At 37.7% G+C, this 22,826-nt stretch overlaps 1 protein-coding gene across 2 annotated transcripts in view; it reads right to left on the minus strand.

Moving 5' to 3' along the window:
• Window positions 1-662: 662 nt before the first annotated feature.
• LOC121738613 (palmitoyltransferase ZDHHC3) overlaps window positions 663-22,826 on the minus strand; it is a 39,030-nt gene continuing 16,866 nt past the window's right edge. Inside the window, exons 3-8 of one of the 2 annotated variants that reach the window (XM_042130786.1) lie at window positions 21,302-21,493; window positions 10,618-10,839; window positions 10,091-10,303; window positions 9,628-9,798; window positions 3,800-3,809; window positions 663-674 (exon numbers count right to left, since the gene is read on the minus strand). In XM_042130786.1, the coding sequence (XP_041986720.1) occupies window positions 9,640-9,798; window positions 10,091-10,303; window positions 10,618-10,839; window positions 21,302-21,493 (786 nt within the window). In that variant the 3' untranslated portion in view covers window positions 663-674; window positions 3,800-3,809; window positions 9,628-9,639. Of the gene's footprint in view, window positions 675-3,799; window positions 3,810-9,526; window positions 9,799-10,090; window positions 10,304-10,617; window positions 10,840-21,301; window positions 21,494-22,826 lie in introns of those variants that run through there. The other variant, XM_042130785.1, reaches the window with a different exon arrangement.

Genomic DNA, 22,826 nt, shown 5'->3' on the forward strand with positions numbered 1-22,826 from the left:
GTATGGGGTGCAGTTAAATCACATTCTTAACGTCTTTTGAGAATAGACTTTAACTTAGCTTTTTTAAATTAGCTATTTTCATTCAAAACCTAGAGTGACAGTTGGTATTGACTATAATTTCAAATACAAAATTCTCTTGGGTATTTTTCTGATTTATTTTAAATGTTTTTAATATATTTTCAGTAATTACATTAAAACGCTGTCCAAATATTTTATTAAATGTTACTTTTTAAAAAGTTTCAAAATTTCCACATATTTAACTAATGAGTAATGGTAATAACATTAACCTACTTCAACAAAAGGGGTATGCGCTAGTGCAATATTGCTGTACGTAACAAATCAAACCCCCTAAAACAGTCAATGTCTATTACATAATAATATATTATACTTCTTATAAATGATAATTTTTATATGTACCGATATACAATTAAATCTATTTTGTAAGGCATTTTAAGCATTGTTAAAGTTGCTCCTACTCAGAGCATAGGCAACACAAGGTGTAACATAACAATGCTGCAATGTGATAATAATTTAGAGGGTGTATGAGTCCCCTGCACGGAAATAAATCAAGATAGAAAGGCGACGCGCGTGCGTTGCTAAGGAATCGATCGTGTCAATTTTTGCTTTGCATTTTAGTTAGAACAAATAACTTATACGTGAAAAATAAATACCTCCTTTTGACCGATTCACTTTCGTCCTTCTGTTTTTACAATTAGACACTGCACAATGAGGCATTTTTGCACAACCGCTCCGGTGTAATCAAGTCGAGACGTGCGCGCTGACTAAATGAATGTTAAACAAATCTTGCTCACTTGTGCAAGATTAAAACACGCGTACTCCACCCGCTTAGCCGTTCTATCTTGATTTATTTCTGTGGTCCCCTGTGTAGAGTTCGCTGTGAAAGTAGCAGCGATGAGTCATTTTTTTAATTTTGGCAATGCAAGAATTCAAAGTCATGACCCTTGGGCGCTTGTTCATACAAATCAGAAGAAAATTGATCTTTCAGCGCTGCTACTTTCACAGTTAACTTTTTATAAGGTATACATACACACTATTAGGTGTTATCACTTAATTTTGTTACACCCTGAACTACATTGTATTCTCATGTGAGAAAATGCCCTAAATAAAAAAAAGTAACTTTTATTATTTTATTGCTCATAAAATTGGTTCAGTTAAGTATTTTACGGTTGCACAGGATAAAAGTATTTTGTATTTTAAATTTTATTCAACTGGATGTTTTAAGAGAAGAGCAACTTGGTTACATATTACATATTATATAGATTTTGTGATATTTATGCACGATGATATAACTGAAATAAAATAACTACATTGTATTCGGTCAAAATACAATCAATCATGTTGTGTTTGAAGGACGATATACGAAGAGATTACTACTCGCTCCATATTGACGGACTCTTACCGCTCCTACATAAGGCTGCGTTTCCACTGAATCGGAGCGGAGCTTAGCGGTACCCGAATTGACCAATCGTGCTATTCCAGCGTAATGACAGCGAAGATTTCGAGCATGGTGATTGGTCAATTCGGCACCGCTAAGCTCCGCTCCGCTTCAGTGCAAAGGTGGAAGCTTAAGAAGGGTTAAGACAAATATAACTAATAAGCTATATTCATAAGCTAGATTACTAATCTCTAAATGAAGCACTGTGTAATCAGCGCCCCTAGCGACTATCTGCGGAACTCTAATGTGTCAGATTTTCAATAATTCATTATTTTAATTCAATAATGAAAAAGACCAGCACGAACAAGATGCTATGCTCTGGCAGCATTTTTCTTTTCCACGTATTGCATTCAATTAGGTACATATAGAGATCAGACAATATAACATTTCTCACATATTATCTGATATAATATTATATGAGTCACCTTAATACTACATATTATTTTGAACAGTTCGCACGTCTGGGTAAAGGCACGATTAATCTACGGGGTACGTTATTATATTGTTATTTCAGCAGTCAATGACAGCTTCAAAAATGTCGGATAACCTCGTTGATTAATATATGTCAGCGTATGTAACTATAATAGGTACACTAAATTGATAATAATAAATATACTATTACTATAAAATTAAGCATACTATATTGTTGTTGTATATAAAATAAATATATCGATATATTTTGTAACAGGTTGTATGGTTGAGCGAATAGCCTCGTGAGGCACTTAATCTTGTGAGGCACTTTTACTAATGAGGCAGAAATCTGCCTCGAGGCAAATCTGGCTTGAAATTGTCAGCAAATTTTATAAATTGCTATTTTTTGGAAAGTGTAATAGGCAGTCGGCAATGTTTTTTTACGATTATTAGTAAATTTTATTTTTTACAGATAAAAAAACTTGAGAAGTGTCAAGGGACTCCCGAACGTAACGAAGTTATTTCTTATGTTCAAAAAACCTGTACCTACATACATAATATACACTCAATTTAAAAAAAAAAAAAACGCCATCTACTAACGCCCAGGAATTGTAGTAACAACGCGTCGCTGTTTATTCTCAAAAAACGTCATCTAGTTGACGCACAGGAATACTATCAACGCCCTCTGCCAAGAATATGCAGGTACTAATAAAAAAGTGTCGTTACAACTTTGTCAGTCTAGCCCTACTCCTACTAGACTATGTTCAAAAAATTTGAGAAATGTAGCAATTTCGTCACTATTTTTAACATTTACTTAAGCTGTTTCCGTGTTGATACTTTATGCAAATATTTTTTATGGCTTATGTTTGAACTGCCATTACATTATAGGTATGTATATACATTATACTATTTTGATCACAATATAAAGTGATAAGGAGACATTGATTGCAAATAACATTGAGTTATGAGTGCAGAGTTTTAGTGAAGAAAACAACTTCTCTTGTAACAAAAATTCGTTGCCTAATGGCAACTAAAAAGTTAAATGTAATCATTTAACTTTTTACGGCCAGTAGTGTCAGAAAATCTAATTTGGCTTTTTGGTTTAGATATGAGAAACGGAAGGCTATACGCTCAATCAAACAATATGCGATTATTATTCCCTATACCTTACAAAATATACACCTTGATCTATAAAGTATATATAATATTTTGGAGACAACATAATAGTCTACATAATATTCACGAATCGTATGGCAGTCCTACAAAGTTTTATGGCGTGTAGCCATGGAACATGGAAACTAATACCGCCGTCTTGTAAATTGACAGCCGTTGCAAGCTGAATAGTGACACTTACCACGAAGATTACACGGTACACCCGTGTGCCACAAGTCTGTTTGTAAAATTGATTCATAGCAGACTTTGTCTCTTTATTATTTGTCCCTTAGGTAAATATATCTACGGGTTACAAATATATCTACGCATTACAAAGTTAGACATAATAATGCCTAACTTTGTAATGCGCTTGTTATATTTTGTAAGTGAAATCTTGTAAAGATCTATATTGTGTATAATGTCATTGCACCATAAAAATGACGCAATGGAAAGGGTTTCTTTCGAAGGTAGTTACTAGTTAGATAAAGTGACATTATAAAAGAAATCTGTCAGTTTAACCCTAAAATCTGTCAATGTGCATTGCATCGCATCGCATTTCTAGTTTCTACTGTGACTATGCTTAGCCACGTTTGCCTAGATTCAACATTTTTGTCTATTTTAGATGTTGCGTGTGGGTGACATTTTATAAAATTGTAAATAAAATCGATTCAATTTCATGACAATGGAAATCTGAAACTTCGTACACTAATATTCGTTCGATCGGGATATTTAAATTCATAAGCTTGATATTTATGATTTTTTTACCCCTGTCGCCATTACTCTTTTGTCTCTCGTTTCTTTTATTTATTAAAAATAAAACTAAAAAGATAACAGACATCAATAAAACTCAAACTAGCATTAGTACAGATGAATAATAATAAATTGTAATATAGTAATAAAAAACATAGACATAAAAATAATAATATAATCAAATGTAATGATGGCAACAAATATATATTATAACGAAACTGATTAAAACTATTCGGTATATAATATTATATTACTACATAAGTATAAACAAAAAATCGATAAATTTAATTTAACCCTAGAAGCCTAATCTACGTCTGCGAGGCGTACACGAAATCGAATATCGGTTGTATTTTGTAATGATTGAAGCTAGTGCGTTGTGCTCTTACGCCAACTCAGTGGAAGCCAGGAGCTAGCATATTATGATGTCCTTATCGTGAAAATAAGTGGCGCCATTTTTTACTTATCGAAGGATTGCATGCCTGCGAGACGTATGTTTAGGCTTTGTGTAAGTTTTAACTAAGAGTTTACTTTTGCTTGTTTTTCGTACTTTTTATGGTTTTTTCACAGTCTCAAAAATAAACGAAGACAATATTTTAGCAATCCTAAACGGGGAAGATAATCCTTCTTTGGAAGACGACTTTCAAAGGGAAGAAAAAACTAGTAATGTGACTGAATATGTTTTGTCTTTACGTCAGTATTGCACCTATTATTCCTATAAAAAAAAGAAAAATATCCAATTTGGTCTGTTATAAATGTTGAAAAAAATGTGTGTAGCGAGCGCAAGGTTTGTATGTGTGTGCTCTTAAGGTTTACCTAGTCTTTTGAAATCTAATCAGTTTATATTATGTTTGCTCTATGAATAACTAATTAGAATTAAAAAAAAACGAAAATTTCTTCATTAAAATAATATGTTTCTGTTAATTTTTAAGGAAGCTGATTTTTTGTTTAAATTTTTGCATATATTTTTATTGTTGTGATAAGTAACTGTCACTATAGTAATTATTCATAAAATGTCGTTTTATTGTTAGCTTATATTCTAAATTTAAATTTTCAGTCAAAAAAAGAACAAAATAATGCTATTTTTACATAAAAATTGTGAATTATATGTGTACGCCTCTGAGACGTATATTGTGGCTTTGTGTACTCGAAATAGATTAGGCTTCTAGGGTTAAAAAAAATTATAATCAACAGAAAATAATTATGAATTTATGAAACAGAAAACATCGTATATTTCCAACTAAATTTGAATAAAAATAATTGTTTGCCCCTTATTTCCTTTTTCGTATTGACTTTTTTGTCTTAACGTAGTGCGAGGCCACATTGCTTCGTTGGGCTATAGTACAATGCGTCGTTGGAACAACGCAATGTACGCCAAATAGCTGCGTTGCGACGACGTGCGACAGTACAATAATTACAAGACGGTGACCTATATCTTCAATGATATTCTATGTTACTAACGTAACTAGATTGGAAGTTTACGGTAGCAACGCGTTGCCACTTCGAAGATGCCTGCAGGCATATCTCACATACATAATGACATAACGAATATATGACTTGACATTGTCTTTTGAACAAAAAAGTGGTTACGCATTTCTGAGAATCTTTTGTAAGACATTGCTACTCTAGTATTTTAGAAACTCTTTGTATATCTTATTCATGGTTTAAGCAAAACATCACGTCCGAGGAAGCAACGCATCAATGTGACATTATATTATATTAAAGCAAAACGTTGTTTAAAATATGTGACTATCATGTCGCATACATCTTTTAGTCAAACCACATCTGACGCAACGCATCAATGTAGTATCATATAGCAAAACGTTGTTAAAACGTTCGTTTTGTAAAAAAACACCGCATCTGAATAACGCATCAATCTGGCATATTATAATAAAGCAAAAAGTTGTTAAAACGTTCGTTTTGTAAAAACACCGCATCTGACCAACGCATCAATCTGGCATATTATTATAAAGCAAAACGTTGTTTTAACGCCGCAACGGAGCAATGCGGCTTGCTTATTCGATAATTCGTCATTCGTTATATCCTAATAAGTAGTATTTGTAAGAGTATCCTACTCCATTTCATACCAAAAAGATCTTTTTCTTCAACTTCAATACTTTGTCCATTCCTTACAACATAATTTTACTTGCCAAAGTCAACGCTAAATATATAAAATACGTATAATGTATATGTACAATCACAAACTAATATACATAATATGATTATATTATATGATTACATTATAATGACTCAATATACCGACTCCATAAAACATAATAAATAAATAACTAAAAAAAACAAAATGGTAAAAACCTGCCCATTTCTCTTGAGCATCACTATTATTACATGTTGTTTTATTCAAAATACGTATTTATTCAAAATACGTTTGAATAAATTAAAACAGAATTCTGTTATAAATTCCGCAACAGTTCAAAATTTTGTTCTATATTAGGCCACATTTTTGAAGAGAATAAACTTAAAATATGCTATTAGAGACTAATACCATATTTCAATAACGTTCCAACGAATACAATTTGAATTGCTAAATCAATGAAGCATTACTTAACAAAATAATCATCATATTATCATAGTTAATAAATTATTATTAATAATATTAATAAGAAATACATCACTATATCGACATGAAATTCTACAATAATTATTGACACGTCATATTGTGACAAGCCAGTAAATGCAAAAAATACTTACTCCCACGGAGCTAATACAGAGAGGAGGTGTGGTAATCAAATTTCCTTAAGAAACAACGCGTGACAATTTGCGGGGTGAGGGGGTGTCAAGCTCCGCCCACTTTTCCATATTTCACCTATCGTGTAAAAGCAAAACTACTAGCTTAGGTCGATGTTGATGTTACTACGTAGTTCAGCTATCTTAGACTAGATGTCAAAATTCTTAAATATTATGGAACGTACTCAGAACTTTAAAAAATTTATATTAATTATAATAAGGTCAATCATTAAAATTAGGGTTACAATTTTGACCGAATTTTTAATGTGAATTAAGGAGACAAACGAGTAAACGGGTCACCTGGTGGAAAGCAACTTTCGTAGCCCATGGACACTCGCAACATCAAAAGAGCTGCAGGTGCGTTGCCGGGCTTTTAAGAGTACTCTTTTTCAAAAATTTCATGAAAAATTTTTAATCAATTGTAGGTAATTGATTAAAAATTTTTTCATTAAATTTTTGAAAAAGAGTACTTACCTATTACCTGGTACCAACTGGCCAAATGTCAGCGCGCGTCAACATTAGCAAACAAAACTGTACTTACGATCTTAACCGATTCAATGCGGCGCGTAAGTAATATACTTAGCGAGTAATATTATAAAAAAATAGCTTATACTAGGTAATAGGTAAGTACTCTTTTTCAAAAACTTTTTGTTCTACGTGAAAATTAAGATGATTTTGTTCAGAGTAGAACCTTCTAAAGTGTAATTTGAGGGAGATACAATCGTTTTTTAAATGACACGGCTCACGTGTCTTACGCCACACGTTAAAACATGTATGACACGGCTACCGTGTCATCCGCACTGAATCGGTTAATAAAATAATAAATCTGAATACAGCCCTGGATATTTGTTACGTTTCAAATAGTTATCATAGATAACGACAGATGGCGGTTTATAAGTAGTATAATAATAAAAGCTATATAACTACTGTTTTAGCTATTAAATGTGTTTAAGACTAAGTGTATAACAGTTACCAGTATTCAAGTATGATTATTCCAATAAACTTATGCAAAATTATACGCATTTACGTTTGTATTATCTTTCAAAGGTTTGGCCATCTAGTGTCAAGTAGTATAATTAACGCTGAAATGTGAAATGTTCTAGAACTTTTATATTTCAATTACATTTAAAATTATTTACAGATGCAATGTGATGTTATTTATATTATCAGAACGTCTGTCTGAGTAACTATGACATTGTAAAACACAATACTTCATCCTTTCGTTGTTAAAAACGTAGAAAATACCAATTTATTGGGAGTCTCGTTACGTATGCACCTGACAAACGCTGAAAGTGTACTGACTGAAGCCCCGCCCACAATGATGACGTCAGGACCTAGTTGAAAATCACAGTCCACAGTTGCTTAGGCCAGCTCCTCTTCGTATGAGCTCCGTGCTTACTCCTAATCTTTTCTTATCAGTCATAAAATAAACCGTACTGCTTTAAGTAGCAAACAAGCCCAATAATAGCCCAAACAAATAGAAAAGTAGCATAAACCAGAATTAAAATGGAAAATAATGTTTAATAATTCGTATTATTGCATTAATTATTTTTAGATATTGAACACAACTATAGTATGTTCATTCGTGTGTATAGACTATAGGTATATCCAACCTTATTGATCAATATCGATTCAGCATGAAGACTGACAGACACATCCCTGCATTTATAATATCAATTGCTATTGTTAAAGTTGTGTAAACATTAGCAAACTAATTGTTTTATTACAATTAATATCAATATTCAATATTCAATCAAAGCAATTGAATATTTAATTTTAAAAGTAATTTTTATCATTCTTTATGAAAGATTTAGTAAAGTCTCACGACAACTATTCGAATAGGATCCCGATACTCAAGGATCGAATATAATTTCGATCGCAGGCCGTATCAGTTGCGCTTGAGATAAACTGAATAACTTATTTTTACAAAGCTTTTTTCGTTTCAATTTTATAATAGCTCAAGCAATAATACCGCGTTTGTGAGTCGTCACACCTATTAAGGAGATTTGAAAACTTTGGGTTGTACATAACTAATCAATATTTTTCAATAATAAAAAAACAGTACAGGTTATAAAAAATTCATCATCCAAATACATAGCAAGCTTTAAATTCCAAGTTACTAGATGTAACTTTCTTTTTAATCCTGGTTTATACTGTAGGTCGCAACGCTATCAACTCGAAAATCGTACCGTGTCGCCCCGAGCCGTTTGTAATGAAAATATCGGTTTCGTTGTAATGAAAAACTGATTCGTTTACGAGTTTGTCCCGATGTCGCTTTTTATTAAGCTTCCATTGCCTAACGAACTCGAATTAAAATCGACATTGCGTTGACCAAACGTCAAATTCTCGATTCTACTAGTTATGGATTCGGTTAGTTATAATAATATAAATTGAGCCACCACACGATCCTGAGTTAAGGATTAATCAATTAGATTTTTCGATTGTATCGGGAGTAAGGCTCAACTCACAAGCGCCGCATCATCTTTTTCGGCTACAGAATATTCAACTCTGTTGTTCTTTTATTCAATTACAAATTTCTGCTATGCTGCTGCGTCGCTTCGAGTATGCTCCAGTATGTTGACCCTGGGGCTAATGGCAATCGCGTAATCGTCTCGGAATAAGTACCGAACGGCTCGAACCGATTCCGATCCCTTTCCGAGTTGATATGAGTAACCTATAAGGTACCGATCGACGCGGCAAGCGACCGCGACCGACAAATTCAAATAAAATGCCACTTTATGAAGTAGGCTTAAGGTTTCATTTTCTACTCTGGTCTAGCCGCTTGCGACCCGCTGTATTTGTAGTGTCGGAGAGCGAAATGAAACCACTAGACCAGCTATACTCAACCTGCGGCACGCCGGGACATTACCAGTGGCCCTCGTGATGTGAAACCATTTTGAAATTCACGCCCAAACAGTTTAAGGTCGTCATGAAAGTCTTGAAATTTTTTCCACTTTTAAATCTCTAATTTTGAAGAACGTTATACTAAAACGTGTCTGTCGCCCGGATAAAAAAGGTCGAGTACCTCTGGTCTAGGTACCATAAAGTGGCATTTTATTAGATCTTTGTCGCGGCCGCTTTGGGCAAGGATCGTATATTTAGCCTTATCACCTTACAAGGAATACCGCTTAAACACTGTACAGGTAGCTCTCTAGCTTCGTCTTCGGAGAAGGCTGCGTGAAGGGAGAGAACCAGAGAATTGAGAATCTACCGAAAACCGACTGGATGCTCTTCCACCGGGATTTCCGCACCCACCTCGCTTGCTCCTTCTTGAGTTGCTCGATACCCTGAAAGTTGATGAAAATGTTGACTATAATAACCTATTAAATGATTTAAAAAATCGGCCAAGTGTGATTCGGACACGCGCACGCGCACGTACATACCACTATAGAGCAGAAATAGGCCAAAATTGAGTTCTTTGTATGGGAGCCCCGCTTAATTTTTTTTTTAATTATAATTATAAAAAGAACACTTAAAATCCTCATTTTGTGGAAATGTCAAGTGCCTGTTGCCATTATTGATTACGAACAAAAAAGGCCAAGGTTTTTACCCTTCGCGCAAGGAACCTTACAAACTCACCGTCTCGTCGTTCCATATAGCGTGCAGCTGCGTGCCCAGCATGACAGCGGTGAATATAGCGAACAGCAGCGCTTCAGCGATGAGGAAGAGCAGCAGCACGACAGTGGCGGGCGGCGAGTACGTCGTACAGTCGCGCCACTCGTGCTTGATACAGGTGATGAACTGGTACACAGATAGCGTCAGCGAGTGGATCGATATGGCCGCTATGTAGAACTGGAAAACGAGATAATATACTAAGTTAAGAAATTGGAGGCTGTAAGGCTGGATTTATAATCATACGCGCGATCGAGCGGTTCAGCCGCTGCACAGCGAGATCTCAAACAAATATATGTAACGATTTATTTAAATAGCGGCGCGACATACCGTTTCTATGTGTGTACTCGCAGTGTAGCGGCCAAATGCATATAAATCGAGATTTATGCCGAACCCAGCCGACAGATCACGTGAATACCTCCACGACTATGAACTTCTACATCGCTGGCAGACGCCGAGCTCGACCGTCGACGTTCCATCAACACTCAACTCACCGTGAACAGCACGAAGTATTTCTGATTGTTTTCTCCCACGCAGTTGTTCACCCAGGGGCAGTGATGGTCCATCTTGCGAATACATCGCTGGCAGACGGAGCAGTGATGTGCTCTTTCCGGCTTGATGCTACAGCACTTTGTGCACTTGAATATCACCTGCCCCTCGCGGAAACTCATCTGCTTTATCATCTCCTTCGTCGCGTTACCTTTTGGCACCGCTCCCTGAAAACACATGAATAAATAAATGATTACGAGTCTTTGGGGGAGGCCTTTGCTCAGCAGTGGGACAGTTTAAAACAAAACAAGGCCTTTGCATCTATTATTATGATTTATACAGTACTAGATAACGCCCGCAACTTCGTTGCGCCAAAATTCGTTTATCGCGCAGGAACCGTGCATTTTTCTGGGATAAAAAGTATTCTGTGTCCTTTCCCGGGACTCAAAATATATTCATGCCAAAGGAGTATGGGCAAATTTGTATGGAGCGGCCAAGAACAATTCTAACATATATTCATACTTAGGAGTCCTACAATTACAATGTAGAAATCGCTTCGCCAAAATATACTTTAAAAGTGGATAAAATACATTTTTATTTTTCAAGATGATATCCATAATTTAATAAGTATCTTAGCTTATGTTTAGAGCAAAAGCGGGAAGGTAAGGTGAAAGGTTTTTATAAGGAGGGCCAGTGTTTATTAGTACTTACTTGTGTTCACTTCACTTAATTCCGCTGCTGGTAACCTAACCTAACCTAAACCTCTTTTTTTTTTGATGCGCAGGGGAAACCCATCATGGGTGCCCCGGGTTGGGGATGTGCCTCAGTTAGCTGAAGCACCCCGGGGGTACCCACACCCACTAAAACCACCTGCGGTTTGCCTTCAGCCGTATACGGAGGAATGTCCTGGATCTGTATAACACAGGACTCCCTCCACGACCGGCCGGTCTACCTTAAAAGGGACCGGACTTCCACCAAAGTAAGGGAATGCTCCGGCAAACTGAAGCGTTCCCCTCGGCGCCGGGACTAGCTAAGCCGGGCAGGTTCCCATCCTTGCCCGGAGCCCCGGATTAGACGGAAGTGTGGAGGTTCGCGTAACGACGCCTCCGCACTCCCGTCCTACGCCGGCGGAGCGGAACGGAGGATGGGTCATCCTCTCTGTTCCGCTCCGCGGCCTCTTTCTGCGAAAGGACGGTTTCGCAGAAAGAGACCGCCGCCTGCCAGGCCTCATCGCTCTCGAGCATACAGCGAACCATGCTCGAGAGCGAGAGGTCCCGCCCAAGCATCGCCATGAGATCATGGCGCTGCACGGCCCAAAGATCGCACACCTCGAGGGTGTGCTGGGCCGTGTCCTCCGCAGCGCCGCACTCATGGCAGGCTGGCGTAGGCTCCCTCCTGGCGACCTTACACAAGTACGCACCGAAACATCCGTGTCCGATGAGTACCTGTGTAAGGCGGAAGGTGAGGGGCTTTCTCTTGCGACGCATCCACGCCGCAAGAACTGGACGCAGAGCCTGAGCAGTACGTTGACCGTACTGGGCCTGCGCCAGGTCCTCACCCCACCTCCTCAACAGCCACTGCTCTCCTAGCCTTCGTACCCGCCGGAGCTCCTCCCATTGTAGGCTTTCACCCCGCGACCTCCTCTCTGAAGCGAGGAGGTGCAACTCGGCGAAGACCCTTGCAACTAGCTCCCACGGCGGGTCTTCTGCCAGGGCAGTAGCTGCCGCCCAGGAGACCGTACGGTACCCCCTGATGACCCTCACCGCTATGACCCGCTGCGCACTTCGCAGCTGGGCCTTATTACGAGCGGTGAGGGATTCCGCCCAAATTGGGGCACCGTACATGGCTATACTCCGACAGACTCCGGAGTATAACCGCCTGCAGGCTTCGCTGGGCCCTCCTATATTAGGCAGGAGCCGGCCAAGCGCTGACGCCGCCCTCACGACCTTCGGTCCCAGCTGTTGGAAGTGTGGGCCGAAGGTCCACCTCCCGGCCAGGATGAGCCCAAGACATTTAAGCGTCGGACTCATCCTGACCTCCGTCTCTCCGATAAGGAGTCGAGCTCCGGGTGGGGGTCCTCTCTTCCCGGGTCCGCGGAAGAGCAGGGCTTCGGTCTTGCCTAAGCGTACCCGAAGCCCCAACCGCTCTATGCGGCTGACAACGAGGGATGCTCCCACCTCCGCCAGCCGCGCAGCCTCCTGAAAGGTTCGTCCCCGAAACAGTGCATAAGTGTCGTCGCAATAGCAGACTAGCACCATTCCGGGGAGGAGACCGCTCCGCAGGACCCAGTCGTAGCCGACGTCCCATAAATCTGGGCCCACATTTGAGCCCTGAGGGACGCCGCACTCAACGCTCTGCCTCTTTAGGGACCCCAACCTAACCTAAACCTAACCTAACCTAACCTAACCTAACCGAGATACCAGACTACAGACTACATTACGTGTGCGCACTAGCACAAACTGGTTTTATTGTTTTGATTGATTTAGAAGTTTAGAATGATGATCAGCATTTAGGTAATAAATAATTATTAAGCAATATTGTTCTGTGCGATCACATTATTTCGCATTTAATTATTTTCTAAACTAAATGGAATACAATAACACGTCCAAAGCAAATGTTGTTTCTAAATATCATTACTTTCATTTGACACTAATTTTATCAGTGGCCGCCGATAGCCCAATGTGCCCATACTCCTTTCAGCAAACTCGGTTCAGCGGTTTGAGCGTGAGGTAACATACAGACGACACACTTTCGCATATTTATAATATTAAGAGTATGGATTTTCAGAGCGAAGTAACCACTCTTCAAAATATACTGTAGAGCCTGAAACAAGATTTTAAATGTACGTATGGTTGCCCAAGCACATACGGTAGGACAGTTTAGGATTATAATAATAATAATGATTACGTTTATAATTATTAATTTTAGGACACGTTATAATATTAGTGGATGTTGCCCGGAACTTCGTTGAGCAAAAATTCGTTTATCGTGCGTGCAATTTGCCGCGATTAAAACTATTATATAAGTATGCTCTTTCTCGGCCCTTAAAGTATCTCCATAGCAAAATTTCAACTAAATAGGTTTAGTGGCGCATACATACTCGAAGAAATAACAGAGAGACAGTCACCCTTTCGCATTAATACCTATGTATCTAATATTAGAACAGATGAACGTATGGCGTTGTCTCATGTAGGTATCTCTTAGATGTATTTAAAAAGAACCATTCCAATCTAATCCTTGGTGGTACGGATAAAAGTCACGTGTAGATCGCATGCCATTCTTCGTTTAAAACTTTAAAAACTAATACATTAAATTGATGCACTATATTTTTTTAATCTGCGAACATGCTGGTAAAATATCCAAACAATTAACGATACGTCAAAGTTGTTGGACCGTTAAACAAAGTTCAAGCGTTTGGAAGTTGGCGCTTTGAATATCAAACATGAACTTTCAGGTGGCTTCATTTTACCTCTACGACCTCTATACCGACGGGATAAGGATAATTTTCGTAGAAACACCGAGGCAGCAGTTGCGAGCGCTTGTGAGTATTTATTCCACCATGTTTGATGCAGTGTAAAATTGCTCCAAGTGTGAGCATCAGCGGTAGGTCATTTATACGGCTATTTTAGGCTCTTGGGCATCGATTTTTTGTAGGAGAGAAAAACGAACATTGAGTACCATATTGCATGGAATTTTATATTAGTTACGAGCATACGTCTTACGTACGGTCATAAATAATATAAAATTCCTATCATCCCTGAATAAAGAAATAAAGTCGGTCTGGCGCACCCTTATGCAGAACGCGTTTGAACTTTGAACATAATATAATCGAATCTGTACCAAAGCTGAAATATTACAATAGAGATACTCTATACGGCAGAGGTTCCCAAAGTGTGCGCCGCGACGTGAGTCGACCCTTCATCTTTATCAAAAACAAATATAGATTAAATTTTAATATAATATATTGTGTATAGCAGATATTATGATTACGTATTTGTTAATTATCATTTACCTGTTTAATCTAATTAAAATCATTAAAGGTGTTTATTTCAATTTATGTACTTATCTTTCTCTAATAGCTAGGTAGAGTAGGGCGCCGTGACAAAATATTGCGACGCGTAACTGCGCCGCAGGCTGAAAAGGATTGGGAACCTCTGCTATACGGGCTTAAGTATTGCCAAAACACGATCCTAGTTGCTAACAATCATGCATGACGAATCACATCAAAATACGAATATTCATACCAGCATCAAAATTCTGACAACTTTACAGTTATACAACAAACTCCCTCGTGAAAAGTTTTAACAAGCTATGTAAAACTTTGTAATTTTATTCCGATTGTAGCTGGGTACAGTTTTTAACAAGTTTATGAAAAATTGTTTGATGAAAATGTATGTATAATCATTAACCATCTCATGCGAGTTTCTTAGGGCCTGTCCACATCTCCACGTCACGACGTCGCGCGTCGTCAACGTGGAACGGAAGAATTTTCATTTTCGTACTCACTAAATTATTGTTATTTTGCTTGATGTGTCACTATGTTTGCCAAAATACACTTTAATAAATTTTGTACACTGCTAAAATTATTTTAATGTACGTAAATTCAAACAATAATGTGGCAACATTATACATATACTAGCTGTCCCGGCAAACGTTGTTTTGCCATATAAATATTTTTTTGAGAATCGGTCAAGCCGTTTCGGAGGAGTACGGGAACGAACATTGTGACACGAGAATTTTATATATTTATTTATTTATTTACAGTTAATTAAAACGGGTGACCCCAATTACATTAATAAACCTAAAACTTACACATTAATAATACACATTGATAGTAATTAAAAACTAATAATAATAATAACAACTTAACTAATAGACAACGGTAGAAGCTCTTTCATATATGTATAGGATATGCCATAAAAATTAAAAATGTTATATTTACTTCAAATAGCTGTACGAAACTTTTGACTTTAGGCATTTACAAGATTTCAAATTCGCCACGAACCAATAATATTGTGTTGGCGTGGATGGTAGAGACACAATTCTTGTAGCTCGAATTTCAGATAGATCGCAAGGTTGTCCTGAGTTCTACCTGAGTTAAATTATTGCATTCGCTAGTTTCGAAACTTTCGATAGCGAAGCTTCTAATAAAAAACACGACTTCAACATTGTACGTAACTAAAATTCCCTATCTCAAAAACTACTTTTCCGATTTTGATGTTTATATATTCCCTAAGTAAAACAATACCTAGTACAAAAAATAATTACTTAATTCGGACTTTTAGTTCCGAGAGAACATAAAACATACACAGATACTTTTTAAATTTGGCACATTTGTGCAGACGCAGATAATAGACTTACTTACATAATTATTACTAGCTATTTGACCGAGCTTTGCTCGGTATTCGATTTGCCCCCGAAACCCCCTATATCAGGGGTTCCCAAACTGTGCGCCGCGGAAAGAACAAAAACTTGGGCAGTCCTGGAAATATTACACACTTGCGGCTCTATATTATAATCTCCTTTTTTAAGTCGGTTTAAAACGTACGGTATGGCATTATGTACTCGTATCCAGTGGATTACCACATAACGCTGCAACTTGACCAAGCACTTCCCTCTTGCTTCCGAGCGCGTTTATGCCGCCGACTCGAGATTCGATTTTTAAGAATTGGGCGCTAAGTTTTTGTTAATTGTGCTCAAGGTCATTCGTAGGCGAATGGGTCTAATGATGCAGAACGTTCGTCATTGCAATTCAAGTGAGAAACTAGTTGGAAAAATTTGGGATTGTGACTGTTTGGCAGAGCTATCAGCTTTAGGGTTTGTCCCCAGAATTCATTTTAAAGGGGTAAAAAATTAATGGAATTTTTAGTGGTGTTATATACATAATATTATGTTGCGCAGTGTTGCGCTATTATAGCATGAGATACGTTTTTAGAGAAAATTTTCAATCATTTTTTGGGGTTTTTTAATCATTTATTGGGGTTTTTGATTTTCATTAAGCTTAGGACAAACCTACACGACCAAAGCGACTGCGAAGCGGTAGCGTCTACCGCGCGGCGGACGCTGCCCATGTAAGCTTATGGCGCCGTGCACACCTACGCGACCGCGACGCGCAATGCTCGCGTCGGCAAAGCGAAACATGCACGTCAAGTTGTCAGACGCGTGTTTTGAAGTGTACATAGTTATGTACACTTCAAAACACGCGTCTGACAACTTGACGTGCCTCCTTATTAAAACCTTTTTTATATTATTTTGTACAACTCTTTAGTTCATGATTTTTTGATTTGTTTACGTTTTGATAGATTGTGTCATGATATTAGGCACCTATAGTGATGGGTAATTTTCCGAAAAATTTCAAAGCTCGGAAATTTTTCCATTTATTTTTCTGAAAAATTGGAAAAATAATGGAAAAATATTTTTTTATTGAAATTATTAGCTTAAATGAAATAGTAATAAGTAAAAATGAAATGGAATATCAAATATGGTTCATATTAAGTTGAAATTCAAAGGCTTGAATGACTTTAGGAGTTGTATAAAAAAACAATATCTTTTTTTAGCCATATCTCCTTTCTTTTTTATTTTTTACGAAAATGGTAAGGACCAAAGCTATCACAAATTTGATATTCTACAACTTTAGTCTTTATAATTTTCATTGTAAAATCAGTATTTACGGAAATAACTGCAGAAAACAAGTCAAAGTATAATTTCGCCTGTATCTCAATAATTACAATCTTTAGCGCAAATAATTGAAGAAACAAAGTTGTAGATATGATAGATTATTAAACCTACGATCCTTATGATTTTTTCTACGCCTATGGTAAATGTACCGGCAGTCCGGGACCTAAGCGACTGGATAAAACTGGATATTTCTGATCATGAATTAGACCCTATAATAATAATAATAATAAATTATTATTATTATTAAAAAACTGGCCAAGTGCGAGTCGGACTCACTCACGAAGGGTTCCGTACCATTATTTATTTATTTATTTTTCGTATAAAGCAAAGATAGGCAAAAACTTGTGATTTTTGTATGGGAGCTAACAAAATCACCCTAAATATTTATTTTATTTTTATTATTAAATGCAGTGAAATATTTTATGAATGTTTCAAATGTTTTAGTGCAGCTTTTTGCATATTATACTTAGAGGAAATAAGGCCAATAAAATCGTGTTTGTTAAATGGAAGCCTCATCGAATATTAAATTTATTTTTACCGAGTTCCAAAAAGGAGGAAGTTATACGTTCGGCTGTATGTATCTTTTTTTTTGTTAGGAAAAATTTGGGAAAGGGAAATGAAATACATAATATATTATAAAAATTCCAACTATCTATCACTGTTCTTGAGATACAGCCTGGAGACAGACAGACGGACAGACAGATGAACAGACAGTGAAGTCTTAATAATAGGGTGGGTCCCTTTTTAGGGTTTCATACCCAAAGGGTAAAAACGGGACCCTATTACTAAGACTTTGATGTCTGTTTGTCCGTCTGTCTGTCTCCAGGATGTATCTCAAGAATAGTGATAGCTAGAGAGTTGAAATTTTGACAGATTATGTATTTTATAAAAACAAAATAAATCAAATATAATATTTAAGAGTCCCATACAACAAACTAGATTTTTTTGGCATTTTTTGCTCTATATCAATAATGGCTACACGTAGGCACTTGAAATATTCACAAAATAAAATAAAATTAAATATCTAATCCCATATAACTGTGGCGGTACCCACAATTCGCCTAACATTCCTGCATCGCGCTATCGAAGTTTCGTAGAACAGCAAGATATATACAACGTCTGAAATAACGTCAGTGGGCTTCGGCCTGACCGAGCATGCTATCTCGCTAACAACGTTAAATTGGTGACCACCGACAAGAACACGCATCCTTCTGGACATCAATCATCATCAACACTCCCCGCCCCTCCGCACCACGTCAGCAGACATCAAGCATAACTGGGTCGCCTCGACCATAAGCCGCGTTGGAGGTCCGCGCCGGTCGAACCCGCGTCTGGCTTGAACGGGGCAGCCATAGGCTACAACGACCGGTCAACAAGCAGAGCACGGGGTCCCTCTCCTGGTCATTGCACGCGTAGCTTCGGCCCACACCTGACAACACAAGCGCATCGAAGAAAACCAGAGGTCTTCGGGGGGGAGTGATGTGGCGGTACCCACAATTCGCCTAACATTCCTGCATCGCGCTATCGAAGTTTCGTAGACCGGCAAGATATATACAACAAAAAAAATCAAATAAATCTGAAAATACGGTCAGTGGGCTTCGGCCTGACCGAGCATGCTATCTCGCTCGGTCGAAAGATCTTCCTTTTCGGCCGCCACGAACAACGTTAAATAACAATACTACGGAACCCTAAAATGATTTCTTGTAAATTATGCAAGGACAAAATTCTGTAACTGTCCCGCTCTGACAAAAAAAAATTGGTCATGTTAGGGATACCACGTAAAAGAACGGCGCCTGGAGGTGTAACCCAGCGTTAGTGCGAAAAGGGACTTAAATATTGATTACTGAAAAAAATCATAAGAATCAAAGCTGGAGGAAATTGAATGATAATGATTTTGTAATTTTTTCTTTTGGTGATAATCGAGATACAGGTCATACAGACGAAATTATATTTTTACTTTGACTTGTTTTTGGCAATTACTTCCGTAAAAATGTGTAAGAATCAAACTTGTAGAGAACTGAATTTGCAACATTCTTATCATTGTAAGAAAAAATGAAAAATAATGAAGATGTGGTCAAAAATAGGCACCTTCAAACCAATATGGCGGCACCCGTCGGATTTAGTTGAGTTTTTGAATTTGAGCTATTTATTACCTCTTCTAAACACTATCGCAAAAAAAACTTATGTACTATAATTATTAATATCAGAAAAAATCTAACGCGACTTTAGTACTCGTAATACCGGTGATGAACGCTATACTCTTAGCGGCCTAGACTAGCAATTTTATTGTGCCATATCACGTATTGCGTAATATTATTGACCGTGTAGGGTTGATATTGATGGGTTGATATCAATCTAATAATTGTCAAATAAACTGTTTAATAAAATTGAAGCGTGATATTGCACAATACAATTGATCGTCTAAGTGCCGGCTTATGCAACAAATTATAGAAGTTTCCAAGAAAAATAATAAATAAAAGCCTTAAAATGTTATCCCGCAGTTATCTTGTTTTATTTTTTAATCTTTGAAAATATTTGAAAAATTGGAAAAATATATTGGAAATTTTTCTTTTTTCTTTTCTTTTCTTTTCTTTCGGAAATTTTTCCATTACCCATCTGTAGGCACCTACCACATGTGCATGCTTGAACACAGTTTTGCTAGCGCATGCTTCTCGCATTAAAAGATGTAAGACTGACTTATCTACCACATGCATGCGCAAGCCACATTCTTGCCGAGATCGTCGGCGTATAAACAATGTTTCTCAATGAAGAACTATTTCTTCTGCTTTAATTTTTCCAGTGTTTGCTAGTGACAAAATTGATAATGCATAAATAAAATATTTTTTTTCATATGCGTATTTTTTTTTTATTCCTGTTAGAATAATCTTTCGATTTGATCTTCCACAGAGCGAGCAGAGATTTTTATAATTCAATGAATTCAGTTGCAAACTGACATTTATAATATGTACGTAAATCTGTCATTTTATAGCAGCGTGCGCGCATTTTAACACCATATTTTCACTAACAAAGAGCGGCTTGAACACTGAACTTCCAACCACACGCGCAGACAAGTCTACACGAAGGCATGCCTGAATTTCAAGCAAGTTTAAAAAACAACAAGACAAACTTTGGGGCTTGCGCGTACTACAGTTTTACCAACTACACGCACAATGTTCAGTGTTCAAGCCGGCATGCGCAAGCAAATCTGTAGTCAAGCATGCACGTGTGGTAGGCGCCTAAATTAATTCAAATTGATTACTTGACCATTGTGGACGTGTTTTATTCCTCTGCACCTTCCAAATCAAAAACAAGCTTAGCATCTCGCAACCCTCATGTCCGTCCGTCCGACGCATCGGACTCTGATATTAAGTATGAGGATGTCATTACCACAACAGTTAGCATACACCAGATAAAGTCGCGCGTCTTCAGTGACTGTTCATTAACAAATGAAGTTTGACGGTTCGCGCCGTAGTCGCGCAGATGTGCAAGGCCAGTTTCGCGTTGCAGACGCTCCCGTATCGCGTACCGCGTCCCCTATCACTGACGCGTAGGTTTGTTCTAAGCTTTAAGGGTCAAATATTTTTAATACAAAAATGTGTGTATTTTTATTCCCACCACTGTATCTCCTGAAAAAAAGTTCTATTTTAAAAATGTGTGTGTGCATCTTCTTGTGTTTTGTATACCATTTACCAAATATGTCTCTGTCGTCTTTCTGTGAGCCCATAGGGCCTTATCAGTCTGGCAGTCTGCGGATGGCACGTCGCGTCGGTCATTAGATCATTTAGGCGGTTTGATCGCGGCATATTTGCGACGAACAAGCGGCGCATACGCGGCGAACACGCAGCGGACTCATGGCAGTCCGCGGCGGATCGCGACGGATTCGCGACGGATTCGCGCCGGATTCGCGCCGGGTTCACGGCGTATTCGCGACGGATTCGCGTCGTACGCTAGATGTACGGCCACGAATCCGGTCCACGCACGGCCCTTACAGTAAAAATCTTAAAGACTCACCGGATCTGTGAACATAGTCCGTAGATGCGACGCGAACGCTAGGAATGCGAGGCACTGGAATATGAGTATGTTGACCCAGCTGTATATAGGGTACGTGGACACTCCGGGGACTAGCATCACCATCATCACCACGAATTCCGCGTAGAAGATCAGCAACCATGTCAGCACCGCGCATATTATGCCGCATATGTCCTAGAAATTATTATCATTATTAACGTTAAATCATCATTATTAACATTCATTAATCGTAGGGTTCTTAGCTTTATGAGTGGAAGAGGCGTTTTTATGCGGCCTCTACACCTTAGCATGAACATTTAGTGCCTTATCATACCGCGGTTGGCAAGCGGCTTCGGGGGTGATGGACACGCAGCGAATATGTCGCAGACGCTTAAAATACTACAGTTCTGTCATCTGTTTTTTAATCTCGCTGCAAAGACGCCATATTTTTAACAGGTTTTTATTAGCTTGGGCTGTATGTATGTAACGGAATCTTCGAATCTTTGCATACCTACGTATGCCAATGACAATGCATTTTTTTAATAAATTAAATATGCATGTTTTTTTAAACTATTATTATTATAGTGTATTTGCAGCGAGACTCCGTATGCGTCCACGTTCGCGACCTGTTCGCTGCGCGTTCGCTCCGCCCTAATATAGGATTAATCGAAGAGTGAAGCTGAGGCTTAACCTACGCGTCAGTGACGGAGAGCCTTCAGAATCAGTAAAGTTTGACCATTGTCAGTTTACGGCCGTTCCCAATATTTGATCTATCTCTGGTTTTGCCCTACTAGAGATAGGAATAGCTCACATTAGACATTAGAGACATATATTTTATGTCAATTGTGAGCTATTCCTATCTCTAGTAGGGCAAAACCAGAGATAGATCAAATATTGGGAATGGCCGTTAGTGAATTGATAGCTGTGATTAAAGGTTTTCTTTTTTTTCAGTAATGATTATAGTGTAAATTTTATGGAAAAAGTGTTACTGTTTGATTTATGTTGATTATAATTTTATTAATTTAAGACATTATACATCTCACTTCTAATTTTCATGTTTGTAAAGACTGTTCTCATTGTAACATCCTTCAAATAAAATGATTCACAATGTACAAAATGCTTTTATTTTGTCCTACACTTAATTATCAAACGATTCTTGAACATGGCTGTAAGCCACTATACTTAATTTCTATGCAATAGACCCTAAAACGGTAGCGGCCTCTCAGACCGCTCGTCACCAGTTACGTTACGCAAAATACATGTCACCATCAAAGGTTAATTTAATTGTATGACAACTAGACGGAATAATAGACCAAAATTTTTAAATGGACAACCAATCTAACCTAAATAAACTCTGAATACTCAATAGTTTACTATCGTATTTCTACAAAAATAGTACGGGAGCCCTAGAAAAAATTTATTATTATTACTATTAAGCTTATTTTTTCGGAGTAGCTTCATTTTATTAAGACGAACTACATTTTTATCTGCGAAAATTCTTAAAAGTGGTAGCTAACAGAAATAGAAA

The sequence above is a fragment of the Aricia agestis genome, chromosome Z (genome assembly GCF_905147365.1).
Source record: "Aricia agestis chromosome Z, ilAriAges1.1, whole genome shotgun sequence".
NCBI lineage: Eukaryota > Metazoa > Arthropoda > Insecta > Lepidoptera > Lycaenidae > Aricia > Aricia agestis.